The sequence below is a fragment of the Balaenoptera ricei genome, unplaced genomic scaffold (assembly GCF_028023285.1).
Source record: "Balaenoptera ricei isolate mBalRic1 unplaced genomic scaffold, mBalRic1.hap2 scaffold_713, whole genome shotgun sequence".
In the NCBI taxonomy this organism is placed as follows: domain Eukaryota; kingdom Metazoa; phylum Chordata; class Mammalia; order Artiodactyla; family Balaenopteridae; genus Balaenoptera; species Balaenoptera ricei.
In genome coordinates, this window is record NW_026777900.1 from 16,681 (window position 1) to 39,375 (window position 22,695).

The 22,695-nt window shown below is 46.2% G+C and overlaps 1 protein-coding gene and 1 pseudogene across 1 annotated transcript in view; one reads left to right on the top strand and one right to left on the bottom strand.

Moving 5' to 3' along the window:
• The window catches only part of LOC132358927 (protein WWC3-like), a 48,413-nt gene that overhangs the window by 14,371 nt on the left and 11,347 nt on the right, over positions 1–22,695 (bottom strand). The window contains exons 3-6 of the mRNA XM_059912171.1: positions 19,587–19,663; positions 18,357–18,436; positions 5,081–5,210; positions 1,871–2,017 (exon numbers count right to left, since the gene is read on the bottom strand). Of these exons, the coding sequence (XP_059768154.1) occupies positions 1,871–2,017; positions 5,081–5,210; positions 18,357–18,436; positions 19,587–19,663 (434 nt within the window). The remainder of the gene's footprint in view (positions 1–1,870; positions 2,018–5,080; positions 5,211–18,356; positions 18,437–19,586; positions 19,664–22,695) is intronic.
• LOC132358928 (V-type proton ATPase subunit G 1-like) lies at positions 10,902–15,186 on the top strand (annotated as a pseudogene).

Genomic DNA, 22,695 nt, shown 5'->3' on the forward strand with positions numbered 1-22,695 from the left:
ACAATCATGTAAGCCTGAAAGTGGACCCTTCCCAGTCAAGCCTTCCGATGAGGCTGCAACCCTGGCTGACACCTTGACTGCAGTTACTTGAGAGCCCCTGAAGCAGAGGACACAGCCCAGTTTCCTGGTCCACAGTATAAATGTGAGATAATAAAAGTGTGCTGTTTTAAAATGCTAGGTTGGGGATGTTTTGTTATGCAGCAATAGCTAACTAATGCAGTTATACCCTTTTGATATATTTTTCTATAACATGATGTAGTAGAAAACACAGAGGTTTAGGGATCAGAGACATTGATTCAAACCCAGACCTGCCTCTTCCTGGCTACATGACCTTAGGTAACCTGGCACCTTGACCCCCTCATCAGTCAAAAGAAGATGGAAACCACTACTTAAGTTGAGGTAACAGCCATGAAGCTGCCAGGGCCAGTCCCAGTAAACTCATAAACAATGATAATTTACTGCTGAAGTTATTATAGCTGTATAACCAGCCACTTCCCACCTGACATTTTTAGAAAGTCTTACCTAAATCATTACAGAACCTTCGATCTTACCTGTTGCTCTCAAACTAGTTAAGAGTCTCTAAAAATTCTAATTCTAACCTTATGTTGAGCAGCAATGAATTATTCATGGCATTCAATAAGTATCATACTTCTTTCCTTCTCTCATGCCAAAATCTTTAGGCAAAACTGCCAGACATTTTTGACTTACAGATTCTTCTCTGTTTTAAACCAAAGATACCTAGTCAAAAAATGTCCAAGTGTACTTTTGAGAACAATGAGGGGAACACAGCAAACAGGGCAGTTCAGGACATCCAAGACACAGAGGCATTATTTCCTATATTATACTCCCCTCAAAGAGGCACTATTTGTCGACATTTTAAAATATCAGCTAATTATTTAAAATCCAGAGTTTTTTAGTCAATGGTTTTCCTTTCTTTTTGTTTCTTTTTATTTATTTAATTTTAGGAAGGCATTCTGCATTCCATTGATATTTCATCTTTATTTAGTAAGCCCTAAGAAAAAGAAGCCATCCAAACTGTTTTTCCATTTGTAACAAATAAATGTAAAACTTCACTCAATGACATTACAACAGTAGTGTCTTTAAGTAGTCACCACCCTGCTTCAAATGATGGTTGCCAATTTTGTTTTTGTGGCTAACTCCAGGCTTTATTAATTATCAAAAGGGGCATTATGAAATTCTTCCAAGTCCCAAACAAAATTAATTTCAATTCAATTCAATTTCCTGACATTCTCTTAGAAGAATAAGAAATAGCATCAAAGTATAACCCAAGAGTGACACAGCCACAAAGCCTCTGAAAATCACTGGTCTAAGCCAAAGCTCAGCAAACTATGGCCCGAAGGCCAAATCCGGCCCGCCACCTCTTTCTGTAAATAAAGTTTTATTGGAATTTTACTGGAACAAGCCCCACCCACCCGTTCACATATGGCCAACGGCTGCTTCTGCACTATGACAACACAGCTGAGTAGCTATGGCAGAGACTGCATGGCCAGCAAAGCCTAAAACACTTATTATCTGGACCTTGGCAGAAAAAGTTAGCTGATCCACGCTCTAAAAAGTCATATGTCTGCCAAGAAACATCTAGACTCAACTCTCAAAAGGATTCTGCCTTTTTTAAGAATCCGAATCACAAGGATAGAGGTAATAAGCCATTCAATTGCCTCCCAGGCCCCTGAACCTTCAAGATGGCTGGATGTGAAAAACAATATTCTTTCTTCAAACTTAATGGCACAAAAGCCAAAACATTTTTGAAGGGAAAGTGGAAAATTTAAAGAAATGGGTGACGGCCACACGAAAGCAGTCCTTTTCTCTCTGGGCACACTCGGTTCCTCCCCCTGCCCAATGAGCGTACCTCGCCGATGACCTCGGTCTGAGACCCAGCATCGCAGAACTGGTGAGGCAAAGACTCGCCCAGCGCGCCTGCACTGGGAGGGAACTCTTGCAGAGGGTCGGTAAGAGAACAGCTATTCCTGAAGCCATCGGTCAGCTTGGCCAGGCTCTGGAACAGAATGAAACAAGAGACTTGAGCAGCGATGGCGACGCTTCTCTCCCCTTTCACAGCGGTCATTTTCTTCCTGTTCCAGGTCGGCAGCTTCATCACTGGAGAGCGGGCCGGCCCCAACTCCATTCTCATGAGATTCAAAAGAAATGTCGATCAGCACATGCACCTTTCATGAAGCTCGTAGTAATTTAAATCAGACGGCAACTGAGTCCTCCTGGCAGCATGTGAATAATATAGAGAACATCTGTGGTACCATTTTTACTGTTTTTTTAAACCTTTGTGTTTCCTAAAGAAAAAATAAGCATTCCCTCCAAAAAAGCCAAATTCAAAATAGAGAGTAGAAAGGCAGTTGCCAGGGGCTGGAGGGCTGGGGGAAATGGGGAGACGCTGGTCAAAGGGTACCAAGTCCCAGCTGTAAGGGGAATAAGTCCCCGGATCTTGTGAACCTCATGTCCGCAGCATGGTGAGTATAGTTAGCAATACTGTAGCGCATATTTGCAAGTTGCTAAGAGAGTAGATCTTACAAGTCCTCACCATGTAAAAGGAAAGGTAACCGTGTGACGTGATGGATGTGTTAACTAATTTTATTGTGGCAATCATTTCACAATAGATGTGTATATCAAACCATCACGTACACCTTAAATTTATACAATTTTATTTGTCAAGTGTACCTCAGTAGAGCAAAGGGGAGGGGGGAAAGTATTTCCATCCAAAATAGTCTATCAATAAATAAGTCCAACAGAGATGAATGCCGCCTTGAGATCTTTAGTACCACACAGAAGGTGAAAACAGCTCCCAGACGATATTTACATATTCTTATAACCTGGCTTTTCAGTCATAATGCTACAGGGTCAAAAGTCATCTTATATGGATGTCAGTTTGCCAAAAATTAGAGTAAGCATAAATTCTGGTACAGGGAACCCTTTTGGGTGAAAGTTAAAGAGAAATCAGATATTCTAAGATTTTTAAAAGACCTGTGAAAAGCAACTATACCCCCATAAAAAGAAATCTTAAAAAAAACAGGAAAACATGAAAAAAAAATTTTTTTAAATAAAAGACTTGGGAATGCATTCACGTTCAGCAGATATTCCTGCAGACACTAGACGCCCACGTGCAGTGTACCCCAGGTAGCTGCCTCTGGATCTAGACAAAGGCGTCTTGGAATGGGCCAAGATTGCTACAGTCATATAAGAAGGATGAAACAACTTATTTGATTTTACTAGATGAAGACGTTGCCTGTGCGTCTCCCTGGAGCGTCTCAGAGAAGATGCTGGGGTCTGAAGCTTCTTCCAGAAATTCTATCTCCAGCCTCCGTGGTGGGGAACCCACTCGAGGCAACGGGGTGGCTTGGCCAGCTCTGCACTCTCAGAAAGAACGGGGCAGGGACACCAGCTCCACGTCCCGGGCGAGGCCTCCGTGTCCCTGGGGTGAAGTACCACCTGGTTCACGCCCGGGTTTGGGCTTGGATCACATGGGTGATGTCCGCAGAGCGCCTCGCCCAGTGCGGCGCACAGAGGCCTCGGCAGACGGCAGCTGTTCTCCTTGCTACCAGGCCTCGGAGAAAATCTAACAATTGACCATTGACCTCTCACGACCTGGACATACAGGGCATCTGAAAATACAGATTTCTGGGTCCCAACCCCAGACAGTCTAAGCCAGGAGACCTGGGGTAGGGTCTGGGACTCTGCAATTGAACGAGCAGCCTAGGGACAGTCCAGCCTCACGCCCGTGACATCAGGAAGCACCGCCGGGCAAGGCAGTCACGTGCGCGCCTGCTGCACTCGGCCTACGAGTCTGAGCTTTGCTCCCATGTCCTTCTGTGTCTTACGTGCTACAGAATCGAGACAAATGCCTCCCAGCACCAGGTGCTCACTCGGTGTGCTGAGCCGAAAAGAGAAGCCACAACAGAGAGCATCAGATGCATTCCGGCACGGAGCAGGAGCCCGGCATAGGAGCCCGGCACGGGTCTCCGCAAAAACTCAGCTTTTTCTAAAAATAACAGAAACTACAGGAGTTCAAGGGGCAAAAAAATAAAGCAATATAAAGCTACAATGAAAAAAAGTCTGTCCTCATGGTGGAATACTGTGCAGCCATATCCAGGAAGGAGGGAACCCTGAGTGCAGAGACGGGAAAAGGTACAGGGCCTAAGAGTTAGGTGCGGAAGCTACCGCGGGGCAGCAGGCACAGGCCCGGCTTTCTGCGAGGGCAGCTGGCCACGTGTTCACACTTTCAAGTGTCTGTATAAACACTGGAAGGGTGTACAAGAAGCTAATAAAAGCAGCTACAGGAGGTGAGAGAACGGGGTGACAGCAAGACTCTTACAACAGACGTTGAATTATTTCGATTATTTAACAATACAAATGTATCACCCATTGTTGTGGCCTGAACTGTGTCCTCCAACAAGATATGTTGAAGTGCTAACCCCCAGAACCTGGAATGTGTGCTTATTTGGAAGGAAGGCCTGCAGATGGAATCAAGTTAACATGAGGTCATGCTGGATTACAGCAGGTTCTAATCCAATGATCGGTGTCCTTATAAGAAGAAAAAAATTCATACACAGAGACACAGGGGAAACCATGTGATGACAAAGGCAGAGACTGGAGTGATACGTCTACAAGCCGAGGAACACCAAGGACTGCCAGCAGCCCCCAGGAGCTGGAAGAGGCAAGGACGGAGCTTCCCCTAGAGCCTTCAGACACAGCGCGGCCCTGCCGCACCTTGCTATCAGACTTCTGTCCTCCAGACTCGGAGGGAATAAACTTCTGTTGTTCTAAGCCACCTGGTTTGTGGTTCTTTGTCATGGCAGCCCTAGGAAACTAATACACATATTTTAAAATATTTATAAATATGTACACACACATATACAGAAGATATCATATATACATATATATTATACATACATGTATGTCTTTAAAATATGTATGATTATATAATAAATACATAATATATATAGTAAATATATACATATATATATATTTTTTAATTTTTAAATAAAGTTAAGAGACAAGCAGGCGGGCAGACAGACGGACGTGGGCTCTGAAGGGCACCCGGGCCTCTTACTTGCATCAGGTCCCGCCTCTCCTTCTCGCCTGTACAAATGGCTTTCTTGATGGTCCTGAGCTCGCTCATTATAGCCTGCGCCTCATCCAGTTTGTAGTTGGTGTGAGCACTTGACATCTTACGATCAATCCTGGTTCGAAAAGAAATATGAGTCATTCTATGCGAGATTACAACATTCTATTAAACAATAACAACCTAAAACTTAAAAGCTTCATAGAAAGGTGGGAAGCAGTTAAAAACAATGTTTTGACAAAGAAAAATAAAGATCCCATGAGAGCTTCCTTGTTTGTGGTGAACACCAGATGAGACTGGTGGTGGATAGCTAGCTTCCTTTGCGCCACGAGCGTGTCCTCTGCAGGTGAGCACGTTCCAGGCAGGGTGCCCGTGTCCTCTACTAGTGCTTAGGCAACGAGTTCACTGGCCTAAAAATTTCCTGAAATTTTAAACTTCCCTCTCTGACAGCAGGATCATGTCTTATTCGTTTATCCCCAGCATCTGGCTTAGCGGTCAAAAATGTCTATCAAATAAACATACAAATGAAATCTGTGTACAAGAAGAATATATGGGAAACAGCAAAAAGTAGTGAACTTTCAACAGGGACACCCTGTACAAAAGCTGGAAACTCTTATGGCTCCTCTGTCTTTCTTTCTTTTATTCTGGTTCTAATTTATCACTCTCTCAATCTACTACTCCCCTTCTATTCAAACATCCATTCATCCTTCCTTCATGCTTCCCGTTCAAGCTAACTTCCTTCCATCCATCCTTCCTTCCAGCCAGCCCACCCCTGGGCGCACACGGCCTGGTTCTGGGTGGTGGAAGCAGAGCGCTGACCGAGACTAGGCTTGGCTCTGGCCTGCAAAGAGCAGGCAGCCTCCTGTAGCTCGTCCTTGGTCACATCGTCCATACCTAAGTCTTAAGCCTTGGAAGCCCTCGGGGCTGAAGGAGAGACTTTGGTCCAGAAACAGAATGAACTCCTTCTCTGGAAAGTCACCAGCTTGCATTTCAGGTTCCAGATCCACCATGACACAGATTCTAGTTCTAAACTGCTTCCCCCACGTTACCCGAAAATCCAGATCCTTAACGGCCAGCCCAAACTCCTTTATGTTCCACTCACAAGAGCATCCTGGCATGCTGGTGAGTACAAGTGACACTCCAGCTCTACAGTGGGACCCTGGGCAAGACACTTCACCTCTTTAAACCTCAGTTTCCTCATGCCTCAAATGAAGACACTAAAAATGTCCCTCCCATTTAATGAGAAATGTAAGAAAAGGGCTTACTTGGCAGAGACCTGGCATATAATGTCTGTGCTGATTATTATTATCAGGATAATGCTCAGTCTACTTACTCATGGGAGAAAAAGTTAAAAATTCACCAACTCCAGGGCTTCCCTGGTGGCGCAGTGGTTGAGAGTCTGCCTGCCAATGCAGGGGACACGGGTTCGAGCCCTGGTCTGGGAAGATCCCACGCGCCGCGGAGCAGCTGGGCCCGTGAGCCACAATTACTGAGCCTGCGCGTCTGGAGCCTGTGCTCCGCAACAAGAGAGGCCGCGATAGTGAAGAGGCCCGCACACCGCGATGAAGAGTGGCCCCCACTTGCCGCAACTGGAGAAAGCCCTCGCACAGGAACCAAGACCCAACACAGCCATAAATTAATTAATTAATTAATTTAAAAAAAAATTCACCAACTCCAGTACTTGATTATCATGAACAAATTCCTGGCCACAAATGTCACAACTCACAGCAAAACTCAGCACCAGAGCTGATCTGAGCTATCAGCACCATTGGAATGAGAGAACAAGCAGGAAATCATTCCCTCCCTTTGGAATAGGGCTTCAGGGCTCAACAGCACTGCTATGATTGCCATCTGCAACAAACAAAATAGTTATGAAAACTGGTCCCGAGTCCTCTTCCTTGGAGAGCGGATACAGATGCACTGGGGGACCCCACACATTGCATGGTGACACCCCTACATCCCAACATGGCCTGGCCATGTGTTTTTCCATTTTAGCTGTTCTATGGAGAACCAGGAGTCTCTAATGCAAGGCAGGAACAAAGGCCATCCATCTCCCAGCACTGCATCTGTCAAGGAAGCGGCCCAGCTTTTCCTGCAGAGAGAATCTAGACTCTTTTATGTAATAATATCTCCTTATATCCATCTTCTGATAAAAGGCTTTCCAATACATCTCATTTAATGTCACAAACCACAACCCACATAGGCTGATGAAGTCTGTAGAAAAGGGTTACATCATTTCCATACAAAAAACCCAAGGCCAAAAAAGTGTGATTTCTCTGTAACAGTTAATGACCAATGCCTTTGCTAACCAGGCCTACTGGCTCCTCCAGAAGGAGAAATACAGCAAATGGATCGTCACCTGACACTGACACCCACGTAGAGAAATGAAACTCTACTGCACTGAACAAAATGTTTTCAATTCCTTAACCATCAATGCGAATCAAATGGTCACAGAGTACAGACACACACCCACTGTTAAGGCCGCAACGTAAGATGCTAACCACATCAGCTCCAGCTTCGTACTTAGGTGTTGTGACTTCCTTATAGCTTTCAGCAGCTACAGAGCCTAAGTGCAGCCATCAGTAAAGCCAGGCACTGCGCCAGCTGCCTGTCAAGGCACCAGCATCTACAACGGGAATGGCCGCTACCTGGAGGAAAACGGGCCCCGATTCCCATCAGGGAGAGGGACCAGCAACCCTGTAATGCCTCTCATCGGCAGACACTGCAAAGCGCCTCGGAGAACGAAAGTTCAACTTTAAGGCCACGGACCTGGGCCCTGACCTCAGCTCCACCCAGGTGGCTCTGAGACCTCGAAAAGGAATGAAGATTGACCGAGAGCAGCTGTTTTCACTCTGCCCCGAGGGTGTCCTGGCGTGGTGAGCTGGAGTAAAGGGAGAACCCACACAGGGCTCGGGGACCCTCACCCCTGCTGCGGCAAGCCCCTCCCTGTGCTCCGTCTCAGACAGTCTGCTTCCACAGAAGGTGTCATTTGAGGGGAAGGAAAGGGGAAAAGACTCCACTGTTAAAAAGTGTGAAAGCTATTAGAGAAGATGATCTCAAAGTTCTAGGAATCTCTGAAACACTATTGTTTAAAAACAGTTATGTATTATTGTAGAATATATAATTATGTAAAAAGTTATTATTACATAAATATAACCTTATATAGCCATATTTTATACAGTGCATATTATTTCCTTAAATTATATAATTATATAAATAGCATATTAAAATAGTTCGGTGTATCAAGCACCCACTACTAGGTGGCAGAGTCTTGTTGCATGCTTTATGTCTGTCATCTCATTTAATCCCCTCAACAGTTTTATGAGATGAGCATAATCTTCTCAGACTTTATAATGTCCCAAGAGGACAAGCTAAGATCTGGCAGAGCCAAGATTCAAACCTACATCTCCCAGTTGTCAAGTCCGAATTGGATCACCAGGTGCAGCGATGGCCCTTGCTACCCCCTGGGTGCACTCCTGCTCAGAGTGGCCAAGATAGGGTCCATAAGCTTCATCATGTAACAAAAACTTCAAAGGACAGGAACCCTCTTCCATTGCATCTGCAAAATTCACTTATTTGAGAGTTTTCTCCCTTTTTCCAAATCCCCTCTAAAACTTTGGTCAAATTCAGAGGATATACTCAATGATTTGGTACTTCCTGAAATATCAATATATTCCATTACATGAAGAAAATCATAACATCTGTGACTGCCAAAGAGCTTTTCCTTTTTTTAATTTTAATTAAGAGCTCAAAACAGTGCTTATACATCTCAAGTAAGATGACGGAAAGTTGACAAGGGCTCAACAAAAGGTGGCATTAGTAAGAACACAAGTTATTACGCAGTGCGACGTGATGTGCATGCTTCTGTCCTCCCAGCACCCACGTGCTGGAATCCTAATGCCCAGGGTGACGGGATCAGGAGGCGGGGCCCTTGGGAGGTGATCAGGTCATGAGGGAGAAGCCCTCATGAATGGGATCAGTGCCCTTATGAAAGAGGCCCCAGGGAGCTCCCCTGCCCCTTCCGCCATGTGAGGACATGGCAAGAAGATGGCCATTCGTGAACTGGGAAGCTGGCTCTCACCAGACACAGAACCTGACCATGCTGGCACCCTGATCTTGGACTTCCAGTCTCCAGAACTATGAGAAATGAATTTTTGTTGTTTATAAGCCAGCCGGTCTATGGCACTTTGTTATAGCAGCCTGAATGGACTAAGACCCAGTGTAAAAAAAAAACCCCAGGACACAGACCACACAGCCTTTACTTTTCACCCCTCAACATTTTGCAGCAGCTTCAGGAAGGTTAAGTGACTTGCTCAAGGTCACACAGCCAGCAAGAGGCACAGTGAGCTTCACACTGAGGCCCCTCACACCACACTCATCCGCTTCTGTTGCCGGGCTAGCAGGACATTCAGGGTCAAGGCCTCCAAACTCACACTGTGTCAAATCTGAGGGCCACCCACATAGCCAGTCAGATGTTGTCCCAAAGTAAACTGGTGCTCTTTACTGGCTGCCTTTGAAAGAAACGGTTAGAGAGAAAAGAAGGCACAGCTTCAAATGCTGACCGCACACCGCTAAGAAGCCATCTTCAAGATGATTCTCATCAACCTCCCCCTCCTACTGCCCTCAAGTGTCCATAATTGTTGTTCAACTTAAGATGTCAAGAGAAGGGCTTCCCTGGTGGCACAGTGATTAAGTATCCACCTGCCAATGCAGGGGACATGGGTTCAAGCCCTGGTCCGGGAAGATCCCACATGCCGCGGAGTAACTAAGCCCGTGCGCCACAACTCCTGAGCCTGCGCTCTAGAGCCCGCGAGCCACGACTACTGAGCCCGCACGCCTAGAGGTCGTGCTCCACAACAAGAGAAGCCACCGCAATGAGAAGCCCACGCACCGCAACCAAGAGTAGCCCCCGCTCGCCGCAACTAGAGAAAGACCGCACGCAGCAACGAAGACCTAACGCAGCCAAAAATAGATATAAATAAAATAAATTAGTTAAAAAAAAAAAAAGATGTCAACAGAACTGGTCTGACAAAAGTAAAACCAAATGGATTCTTAAACCCACATCTTGAAGAAAAGGGCTGCCAGGCCTCGAAAGATATTCCATGTTAATACCACACATTACAACCCCCAAGAATGAGAAGTGTTGTTACAACTCTACCTTTTACATCACCAGCGCTGGCAGGGGGCCTTGGACGAACCTCACAAAGCTTCCGGCAGCTTTCTATCGGCAGCCGGTCCTGCGTGGAACGCCAGACCCGTCCCATGACGGGAACAACGCTCTTTTTGTTTCCGCCCCCATTTCTGTATGTTTTACTGTTATGTGAGGAGCGCTGGCCTTTTAGCACGGGGTGTAGCTTCTGTGCCACGGTAATGGGATACTGCTGGTCTAAGCCTGCGCTAACTGTGAACAATCCCGTTCTCTTCTGAAACCACTAAATCCCCTCGGACAGAAAATGCTAATTCCGAGACCTAATGCTGCCTCGTGTGGTATCGGACGCTCCGCAGAGTGCAGTCACTCTCTCTTATTGCAGGAGACGCACGGGCTTAACTTCATCACAGCATCCCAAAGCGGGAGAATGTCCTCAAGCAATTAAAAGGCTCAAAGCAAAGAGGCTGAGCCAGGGGCTAAGAACACACCTCACGGAAAGCGGGTACTGGCACGTTTAACGAGCACCCCTTTCTGTGATCTGAACAGCAGTGATAGAAATAGGATTTCTTAAAACACAATGTAACACAGTAAGAAGCAGAGAAGGAAACGCTAGAGGGCAGTTAATAAGAAGGCGCCTGGGCCGATGCAGTGACCTCCCCGATGCTCGCAGCCCAGGCCCTGGCCCAGGGGGTCCCGGTGTCCCAGGAGCAGTGCCGCACGGCCCCCGGGCTGGTCCCCTCACCCCGCCAAGCCCTGCCCTGCACCCGGAGCTGTCTGCACCCCGAGGACCGAGTAGGGAACCAGGCCAAGTCCGCATCCTCGCACAGCGTGACACTAGGCGAGGACACAAGACGACAACAAAGAAACCACCGGGTCAGGCAGCAACTGGTGGTTCAAGGAAAACGAAGCCAGGTGCGGGGATAGAGGGTGGGGAGAGGGCTGCTTTTTAGATACAGTGGTGAGCAGGGACCTTGGCGAGATGTCATTCGTCCAGAGAACTATGGAAGGGAGGGGACAGGCACGAGAGACTTGGGGAGAGAGTTCAGGCACAAGGAGCTGCGAGTTCCAGCGCGCGGTGACGCAGGTGAGTGAGGGGGAGACTGGGGGAACGAGGTGAGGACGGGGGCCGACTCATCTGCAGTCTGGATCATACTCTAAGTGAGAGAGCCACCAGGGGCCACACAGCGGAGACACTTTACAAGATCCCCCACGGCTGCTGTGAGGATGAGGAGCCACCACGTCAGCACTCGGGGGCGTTACAGCTGGCACGGCGGGAAGAAGCTCCAGGGGCACATAAGCGTGGGCAACTCAGGGTGAAGTGATGTTAAACGAGCTTCCCGGTTGCAGGACACCTCACAGTCGAACAGGAGGAACATTCCAGACACCCAGGAGGTCTAGCGTCACTAAAGAGGGAGCTCTCCCCCACCCACTGGCGCATCCAGCACGTCCTTGGGCATCACCCATTTCGGAAGCTGCGGACATCCTCATTCTAGCTCCTCCCCCCTTGCCCTGGGTGCTAGCCATGAGTTACATGAAGATAATTTTTCAAAACAAGCTTCAGAAACTTTGGGGTCGCGATACCCAGTAGCTCTCTCACTGGAAAAGTTTGATTTTTCTGAAGACTTTCATGACTTGTAAACGTTGCTCCTGTTTTCTGAGGACGTTTATAAAGGGCTTCAAAAGAAATGCAAATTACAACGACACTGAGACACTATCTCTCACCGATAAGACTGGTAGAAATGCAAAAGCGTGAGTGACAACGCATTCTGCTGGCCACGTGGTTGGAACAGGAACACGCATCTACTACTGGTGGGAATGCAAAATGGTGCCACCCTCCCGAGGAGAACTCGGCAATATCTAAGAATACGACCAGTGCCTTTACCCTGTGACCCAGCAAACCCACCTTCGAGAACTTATCCTGAAACCTCTTGTGTCTACACGTGCACAGCATTAGGTGAAAAGCTGACGGGAAACATTATAAATGGCTGTTGTCAGGCTGACAATGCCAGACCCCACTGATGATCTTCACACCACACAAAAAAAGACACAACCAGAGAGTGTGCACCTCCTGACCAAAGGGAAAAGAAAATGAAACTGAACTTGAGTCAGATCAAGCCTCTCGGATTAATGACACCCGTTTACATAAATAGCAGGGGACGTGTTAAATGACGCCGCGCACGTTCACGCAGCAAAATCCAGTATCAGGGCAATTCTCTGGGACAAGCAAAGTAGCTTCTTCAACAAATAAGATGTCAGCAGGAAGAAAGGGAGGAAAAAAGAAAAAAGGAGAGGAGGGTAGAGATTAAGAGACACACTAATCAAACGTACGGTGTGGACCTTGTCGGAACCCGGACCCAAACAAACCAGGGAGATGGGAACACTTGCTGGAGAAAGGACAACATTAAGAGATTACTACTAAGCGGCACAGGTATTATAGTTATGTTTTCAAAAGGAGTCCGTCACTTTAGGAGAGACATTTATGGATGAAATATGACTCTGGGATTTGCTTCAATAATGCGGTAAGAGCTTGGGCGATGAGGCCGTGTGACAGACAAAACGAGACTGGCCATTGTGTGGTTAGTTGTTGAAGCAGGGTGAGGGGTACAGAAAGGTTCCCTTATACCATTCTCTCTACTTTTGTGAATATTTGACATTTTCCATCATTAAAAGTTTATATACATTATACACACACACACGCATTCTATCATTAACCCAGAGAATGTGTTCACGGCCAGCTCCCATCTACAAAAATTAACAACATGCACAGACTTAAAAAAAAATACAAAAGGTTCTTTTTTCCTCACTTGGACCCAAGCGTAATGATGGATTTCCTTGCTAGCCAGGAAAGTTCACCAAGATAAACAAGTCGAGTTTAAAATGTTATAAGTAGCCAAACTCTCGGTGAGGTGCTCTGGAAAAAAATACATGGGATATTCTGGGAAGCAAGAACAGCAGAAAATTTTCTGGAGGAAAATCTAGGGTCTCTGCCTTAAATCGATGTTGGCAATAATATCTGAGAAGCCCATTTACATGTAACAGCTCACGTATTATCTGTGCTCAGAGTTAGGATTTTACAGTAGGGGTGGGGTAATCACATTATCGATGCTTACCAGAGGTTTTCCAAATTTCTCAATAAATAATACCTATCTGCATGATTTGATCCAAACACAAGAGCCAATCTGCAATACCAGATAAATAAAGAGGCTGTTTTCATCTCACACATGGCCTGTGTAACTCAGAGGAAGGTATCAGTCTACTTTTCACTGGCAAAGCGTTTTAAGCACGGCACAAGCACCCTTGTTTCCTCTCCTTCCCGTGAGCTCGTGTCACAGCACAGAGTGACCGACCATTTGCAGTGACAACACAGCAACCAACCAGAAACTGCCTCTCGAGGCAGCTCCATCTGGAAAGCTGGGCTGGGTCGCCCAGGACCAAGGCCAGGTCCAGAACTTTCCCTCAGGCCACCCCTCAGCCTGCACTGGGGAGGGTGGGTATCCAGCAGGGAGTGAGGACCGTCCCCTTGGCAGGGGGCATGTTTACCATCGCTAAGGATTCTTGCTATGGAAAGCAGAAAGAAGATCAAACAGCACTGGTCCTTCTCTCTGCAAGTGCTCAACTCATACTCCGCTCCGGCTGCAGGTGTAAAGCTATAACTCTTCCCAGACCGGCTTCTGCTTCCCGTCCAATAAACCTGGAGAAACTGAGGCCACCTTTTCCTAGTCTTAAAATGACCTTGACTACAAGAGATGAATTTACTTCCTAGCAATGCTAAGGGGAAGGGGTTTTCTCTGTCACCTGAGCCCTGACATCTCTGATTTCTGAGAGTGTTCAGTCTTAAGCTGACATTGCAATATAACCATGGTCTTCACATAAAGAAATGGAGGTGGCCAGAGTGATGGAGGCCAAGCAGAGGAAAAGGCACCGGGCCCAGCAATCCTGCTACAGAAGCCAGAGCCAGTGGGGAAACGTGCCGGCCGGGGATCCCCTCTGAGGCTCGGGGATCCCGCGTGACCTCAGTGTTCCTGAACCGCCCTGAAACCCCATCATCTGCACCAGAGCTTCAGCGAGTGGGAGTTAAATTAACTGCATGAGGCCCAGCATGAAAAGTCAGTATTATCTAGAGACGCTGGGAAGTCTTGATTCACCCTGGGGAAGAGAGAAAGCTACGGTGTGGCCAAATGAAGGAAGGAAATCAACCTGCAATTCAACTGGACAGTCCAAGCAACTTGTGAAGACCTGCCAAGTTAAATGAGTTGCTTCTGCTTATTTCTGACCCAGCCCTTTAGCAGAAGTGGCACAGGAGGGCACGGCCACAGCGCACAGAGAAGCACCCAGCAGGCATGACAGCATCTGGAGGCGGGCAGGGCTGTGTGGCGTAAAATCACAGAACGGGCATTGCTGCGCCGGGAAGCACCACAGCAGATGGACAAAATGAGCAACAAAACCAGTAGCCGGTACTGAAAATGCAGCTTGATTTGTTTAAGCAAAACTTTTTTAAAAAGCTGTACTGCTTGGGCGGCTGGGTCAACTGACCCGAGGGGACGGTCGAGCCGATTTAGGCCGCTCTCTGCCGCCTTGGAATCGCCGCCATCACGGCCAGTCGGTCGCAGGGCATCCAGCAGCTGCTCCAGGCCGAGAAGCGGGCCGCCAAGGAGGTGGCCGAGGACCACAAGCAAAAGAACTGGAGGCTGAAGCAGGCCAGAGCAGCAGCCCGGCTGAAACTGAACGGTACCGCCTGCAGAGGGAGAAGGAGTTCAAGGCCAAGGAGGCCGCGGCTCTGGGATCCCATGGCAGTTGCAGCACTGAAGTGGAGGACCCCCAGGAGAAGATGACCATCCTCCAGACCTACTTCCGGCAGAACAGGGATGAAGTCCTGGATAACCTCTTGGCCTTTGTCTGCGACATCCAGCCAGAAATCCACAAAAACTACCACAAAAACGGATAAAGGAAGAAAAAAACCCGCCTGTTGTTGCATGGATTGGCATTTTCGATCCCTTCATGGAATATGAAGCTTTAGCAAGGCTTGAGTTATAGTCTTGCGAAAAGTCATTAAATTATTTCTGTATGTTATATAGTAGGTCCCTTCACTTTTTGCAGAACAGCAAATCTAGCTTCTTTGTACAAACTTAGAGCTTATCCAAAGATTTTTATCTTTTTTTTAAAATTTATTTATTTATGTATTTATTTTTGGCTGTGTTGGGTCTTCATTGTTGTGTGCAGGCTTTCTCTAGTTGTGGTGAGCGGGGGCTACTCTTCATTGCGGTGCGCAGGCTTCTCATTGAGGTGGCTTCTCTTGTTGCAGAGCACGGGCTCTAGGCGCACAGGCTTCAGTAGTTGTGGCTCACGGGCTCTAGAGCACAGGCTCAGTAGTTGTGGCGCACGGGCTTAGTTGCTCCGCGGCATGTGGGATCTTCCCGGACCAGGGTTCGAACCCGTGTCCCCTGCATTGGCAGGTGGATTCTTAACCAGTGCGCCACCAGGGAAGTCCCAAGATTTTATCTTTTTACCTCATATTTCTTGGAAATTTAATGGGTATACATTGTCTTCTTTCCTATGCCTTTTCGCTCAAGCAGCATATGTATCAATACTGACTTTTTCTTTCTTAGATGTAGTTAAAAAAAAAATTTCTTAAGAAAGAAAGAGATGAATTATTTTCCCCTAAATCTTTCTTGAAGGTCAGGGGCTTTATCTATGAAAAAGTAGTAAATAGTTATTTGTAACCTATGTGACGCAGCAGCCAGCCTTAAAATAGTCCTTTCCGGCTAACAGTTAGAATAATGGATACTAGTATCATTGTTTGGGCTGCTTTTAGTTTCTCTTAATCAAAATTACTAGATGATAGCCCTACTATATAGCACAGGGAACTATATTCAATATCCTGTGATAAACCATAATGGAAAAGAATCTGAAAAAGAATGTATATATGTGTATAACTGAGTCACTTTGCTGCACAGCAGTCATTAACACAACATTGTAAATCAATTATACGTCAATAAAAAATAAATTTAAAAGATTACTAGATGATGGAATTCAAGAACTTGTTACACGTTACTACTTGGTGTACTGAAAATCATTTAAGAGTAAAGACTCTCTGTCATGCAAAAAGAAAAAGAAAAAAAAAGCTGTACTGACTAGGGATAATTAAAGGAACTCCCATTGTAGATCCAAATCACCAGAGAATGCACGCACATGTGCACACACACACATGCTGCTACAGGTAGTGGTAGAGAAAGCAAAAAGCTGACTGTAAGGTTAAAAGCCTGCAGCTCATGCTAAGCACATGGACAGCTTACCAAACCCTGCCGCATGGGGGACCTGCAGGGGGCATGGCAGTGTCTCAGGGCCAGAAAAGCCAAGCTCCTCCAGGCAAGACCCAGCTCACCTTTCTATTGTGTCTCCCTTGGTGTCTATAATATGTCCTTAATAAAAAGAGGACAAACGAATCGTCAACCAAACTAATCCTGGGTGATTAACAAAGTGAATCTCAACCTCGTGTTAAACAACAGGGTTTGACGTGCCCGTTAATTACCCTTTATATGAGGTGGGATCATTACCTCTGTCAAATACATTCTGTGTTACCTCCCTATAAAGAGTAATACTGCAATCACATTTGACACACTGTCATTGTGTCTGCACACAGGATGAGAGAGAGTGGCACGCTGCCCACATTTACCGAGAAATCGTAGCCACTCGGATTCCTGCCATTTGCTGAAGGCTGACTATGTAGCAGGCACTGGTGCTGCCCTCGGACAATTTAGCCCAATGATCACTGCTATGGACTGAATGTTCATGTCCCCCAAACTTCATATGGTGAGCCCTAACCCCCAATAGGATGGTATTTGGAAATGGGGCCTTTGGGGGTGATTAGATTTAGACGAGGTCATGAGGGTGGGGCCTCATGAAGGGATTAGTGTCCTTAAAGAAACAGAAGAGACACCAGAGACCAGAGCCCCCCACCCAAAAACAGCACCATGTCAAGACACAGCAAAAAGGCAGTCATCTGATAATGAATTTGCCAGCGCCGTGACCTTGGACTTCCAGCCTCCAGAACTGTGAGAAGTAAATGTCTGCTCTTTAAGTCACTCAGTCTACAGTATTTTGTCAGAGCAACCGAGCTACGACAGTCCCCACTGACACATGAGAAGAGTCAACACAGAAGGTATGAAGCACAAGCCCAAGTTCAGCAAGTGAAACCAGGCTCTGAATCAAAAGGGAATATACTTTGGACCAACAAGCATACAATGCCCTTCCTTAGGAAAATTAATTCTTTCAGACCACCAATATCACCATTTATAAAATAACTTCTGTTCATTGAATTTGCTCACTTCATATAACTCACAAATGATAAGAACTTCATCCCCAAACTCTTAGTAGGGATAAAGTTCTAATTGTAAAGATGTCAATTTTATAGGAGGAAGACCCATAGATCAGGCTGCCTAACGGAACGTACTGTGAGGATGGAAATGTTATCTGTGCTGCCCAATGCAGTGGCCACTAGCCCAGTGGTCCTCAACCTGGGACAAACGTGCCCTCCAGGAAACACTTGGCAATATCTGGAGACATTTTTGGCTGTCACAACTGGGTGAGAGGGTGCTACCGGCATCTAGGGGGTCAAGGCCAGGGGTGCTGCTAAACAACCTCTGGTGCACAGGACAGCTCCACCACAAACAGTTATCTGGTCCAAAATGTCACGAGCACTGAGGTGGAGAAAACCTGCACTAGTCACATGTGACTACTGAGCATTTCAGATGTGGCTACTGAGACTGGGGACTCAAATTTTAATTTTATTTAACTTCAATTAATTTAAATTTTAGAATTAAAAAATTTAAGAGACTAAAACTAACGAAACAGGAATTCAAATGTAAATAGCCATGTGTGTTTCAGACAGCACAGCTATCAAGAATGTGCGTAAATATAAAATAAAGGTCTTATTTCCCAAGGAAACAAGAACAAAGTATCTTCAGGGAAAAGAGAGATCTGATCCTTAGGATTGGCAAATAATAAGCATAAATAAAAGCATAAAAGTGAACACCCAAGAAGCTTTTAGGACGCATGTCCCGGCACCAAACAGGAAATCGCAGGGAAACTCTCCCTCTGTCACTGCAGGCCACTCACTCTTGCAGGGTCTCCACCCCCTTTTCTTTGTACTGCAGTTCTTGCTTCATCTGGGTCAGCTCTCGCTTTAATCTGGAAAGCTAAAGACAAATTACATTTTTTTTTCCACATAAAGAAGCTGTGAAAAATGATTTCTACAGTTGTTAGCACTGTCATCTAAGTTTCTGACTAGCTTGCAATTCACGGGGTCACCCATTCTCTCCATGGCCTTCCATCCCTGGCATATCAAACAGCCCAGGCATATCAAACAGCCCTGGCAGAGGGGCCGGCTCGCTTAGACCCACAAGGCCCGGGTCACGAACAGCTTTCTACCACGTGGAGCCCTGGAACCAGCAATGATTTTCTTTTTCAAGGTATTGATTTACACATTGCAATGAGCAAACTTTGTCATCCTTTTTTCATCCTCTCTTCTGCTTACTACCCACAGATCCCACCTAGGAAACCCTGTTGCTCAAAGCATGGCTCCCCACTACCTGGAAGTCAGTCGTCTGCAGTGCTTATTTAAACAGGTGCTAGGACCCACTCCAGGCCTTGTTAAAACTCGGTGGGGGCGAGGCAGGGGGTGTCCGGAGCTCACACTTTGAACTGATGCCCCAGGTGTTTTTCGTTGGTGTACTAGAATGTGAGAACCAGGGCACTAAAAGAGACACTCTGGTTTAGGGACTGAGACACCAGGACGGGAGGCTTGGCCTCTAAGATGTCCCCCGTCCCCCCTCCCAGACACCCAAGACAAGGGGCTGAAGGGATGGAACGTGGTGGCACACAAAGAACCCGGCACCACTGGCAAGGAGCACCGGCACCTTCTGGTCAAACGCCATCGTAGGCAAGATTTCTCTGGGAATACAGCCACCAGGGAAGAACAGCAGATGCTAAAGCTGCTGAGGGACAGGGCTGGCAGCCCACTAATACAGGGAAGCGGCCCTCTGAGGTCGGGCCCCGATGTCACCAAATCTATCCAAACGGGGGGTGAATCTAGCCCCATGAAACACACTGAGGGATACAGGTGATTTTTTGTTAGATGGGCTGAGGCTTTAAAATGAAACTTTTCCCTTCCTATCGGAAAAAAAAAGTGGAAAGTAAAACCAAATGTGGTAATAATTCATGAAATGGAAAATCTTACTAAAATATGGGTGTTATACACACTGGCCACCATAAAATGAACCATGATAAGTGATGTTACATAAAAAGACATACGGGGCTTCTAGTTGTGAAAATATTCGTTTTACTCACCCTATCCCGACGACTTGCTATTTCTGCTTTAATTTGGTATGGGTCGTACTTTGTATTTGTTGAATATCCAAAGAAGGCTAAACAGAAGGAAAATATTTTATTTTATGATGGATCCTTTAAAGTAAATAAATACACATAGATACGAACTTCTGATTCACCATATTAAGTAGTTAATTCTCAGTCTCAGACTTCCAAGTTGGCGCTGGCTCCTGAAGAATTAACATTTTACAACCTTGAATCTTGATGTTTGATTTTTGCATGAGGCCCTTCTGCGTGATTCCACATAATAAAATATATGGCTATAGGTAAATCAAAACTCTGTTTACTTCAACTGCAAAACTACTAGGGTTAAAAACCATATATACACGGGGGGAGGGGTACGGTTATGGTACAGAAAACTATTCTATGTAAACAGTACATACAGTATGAACCCATTTTTACTTCCTTTTAAAATGCACGCACCCATGGAAGTCACTGGAAGAAAAGAACCCAAAAGTTGACTGCTATTCTCAATGGTTTCATTGCAAAAGATTTTATATTCACTCTCTTCATATCTATAGTCTCCACATGAACGATTTTTGACATAAGAAAGAAAAAAAAACCCACAGATTTGTAAAATGAAAAAGACAACTTTCTAGTCACGTATCAGTATCTGGCAGGCTTGAGGAAAAGCTATTCTTCCACGTTGTTGGTTCCCCAAAAGCTGAAGCAAAGCACCCACGCTGTTATTCTAAGCAGCTTGGTTTTTTTGTTTTTTGTTTTTTTAAAATTTATTTATTTTATTTATTTATTTTTGGCTGTGTTGGGTCTTCGTTGCTGCGCGTGGGCTTTCTCTTGTTGCGGCAAGTGGGGGCTACTCTTCGTTGCGGTGCGCGGGCTTCTCATTGCGGTGGCTTCTCTTGTCGCGGAGCATGGGCTCTAGGCACGCGGGCTTCAGTAGTTGTGGCTCGCAGGCTCTAGAGCGCAGGCTCAGTAGTTGTGGTGCATGGGCTTAGCTGCTCCGCGGCATGTGGGATCTTCCCGGACCAGGGCTCAAACCCGTGTCCCCTGCATTGGCAGGCAGACTCCTAATCACTGCGCCACCAGGGAAGCCCAGCAGCTTGTTTTTGAGGGATGTTCAGCTAAATCACATCGCATAGATAAATGCTTTCTTCAGCGGTGCAGCACACATGATTTAAAGCCTTTTGACAGACGCAGCATCGTGATCACAGACGGCTAATACCTGGGGGTGAATGAGGTGCGCTCAGCCATCCAGCCGTGTGCTAAGCACAGTCAGCCAAGCCCTCTCCACTGTCTCAGCGACTGGGGCAGCTCGCGGCTGTTTCTTTCTCTCTTTTTTTTCTTTCTTTTTCTTTATTTTTTTAAATTAATTTTTATTGGAGTATAGTTGATTTACAATGTTGTGTTAGTTTCTACTGTACAGCAAAATGAATCAGCTATACATATACATATATCCCCTTTTTTTTGGATTTCCTTCCCATTTCCGCCATGTCTAATTTCTATCACCCCATCCACCTCTCTGCATCCCTTTTTCTTGATGCTTCTGTCTCCTTTCTCTTAGGCCTTGGAGCTGCAGTGACTTGGTTCCCGTCCCTTCCTGAGTTGTGGAGGCTCCTCTTTCTTCATCTGAGAGTCACCCCACACTGGTGTAATCTGCCTCCGGGTCATTTTCATTAGTTTCACCTGCTCAGAAGACCCATCAGCAGGGCCAGCATCCATTCTTTTACTCCTTTGATCTGGGTACCAAAGGCTGTCATACAGGTAACTTACATGTCAACACCTCGAAACTAGTTTATAATCATCTCCTGATTTCATATTGGAGAAGTTGGCTCAAAGCCATCAAGTGGGGCTTCCCTGGTGGCACAGTGGTTAAGAATCCGCCTGCCAAGGCAGGGGACACGGGTTCGAGCCCTGGTCCGAGAAGATCCCACATGCTTCGGAGCAACTAAGCCCTTTCACCACAACTACTGAGCCTGCGCTCTAGAGCCCGCGAGCCACAACTACTGAGCCCACGTGCCACAACTACTGAAGCCCGCGCGCCTAGAGCCCATGCTCCGCAGCAAGAGAAGCCACCGCAATGAGAAGCCCACACACCGTAACGAAGAGTAGCCCCTGCTCGCTGCAACTAGAGAAAGCCCGCGTGCAGCAATGAAGACCCAACGCAGCCAAAAATAAATAAATAAATTTATTTTAGAAAGCCATCAAGTGGTTTAAACAGCAAGAGCATTTAATATCCTCAAATAGAACCACATCCCAACTTAATTTGAGCTGTTCAGATATCTCCTGTTTTTAAAAAAATACAGTTCTATGGAAAATCTACTATTCTAAGCCCCAGTCAGAATTTCAAATTACTAGAATCTACTGGAAATAAATATCTGGAGGAGCTGTTTGCCAAATTTATCTCAAATGTTCTTATATTTAGAATTCTAATCTCTCAAAAACACAGAGTAAAATGTTTTTTAAATAGAATTCTTTCTAAGACGAAGAATGTTTATTTCCAAATCCTAGAACCTCCATCTTGCCTGACTCTTTGGTCTTATTTAAGACCAGTAATGAAAGCAACACCTCAAACAACGCCCTTAAGAGGCAGAAGTTGAAATAACTTATAAAATCTCCACATTAAACTCCTGGGACTTAAGTTTCCCAAGCCTGAGCTTAAGGGGCTTCCACTGGGGCCCAGACAACATGCAAATAAGCCTAGGGCTTGCTGACTCCTTCCACGTGGGGCCACTTGTCACCTTGCAGCTGAGGAAGACAATGCCAACAGTTACCACCTGGGATCTTTCCCATTCCGGGTAGAATGTAACCCCACCACCAAAGTCCAGGGAAGTTAACTGCAACGTTAAACATCAGTAACAATGATCTGAAATCGTTGCCAAAACTTTCTGTCTGTGCAGTTTCATAGGGAAAATGAGCAAAGAGCCTTGAAGTGCACGCTGGAGGTGTAGTGGGTACAGATGGACAGATACATGGCAACCCGCCCCCAGTTCTCCTGCGTAACTAACAGAGCCCTGAGGCACTTGGGCACCCGCCGCTCCCCCAGGACACTCAGCCTGGACCAGTCCTGGAGGGGGATCCCGATAAACCACGACATCACTGAGCTGCCCAG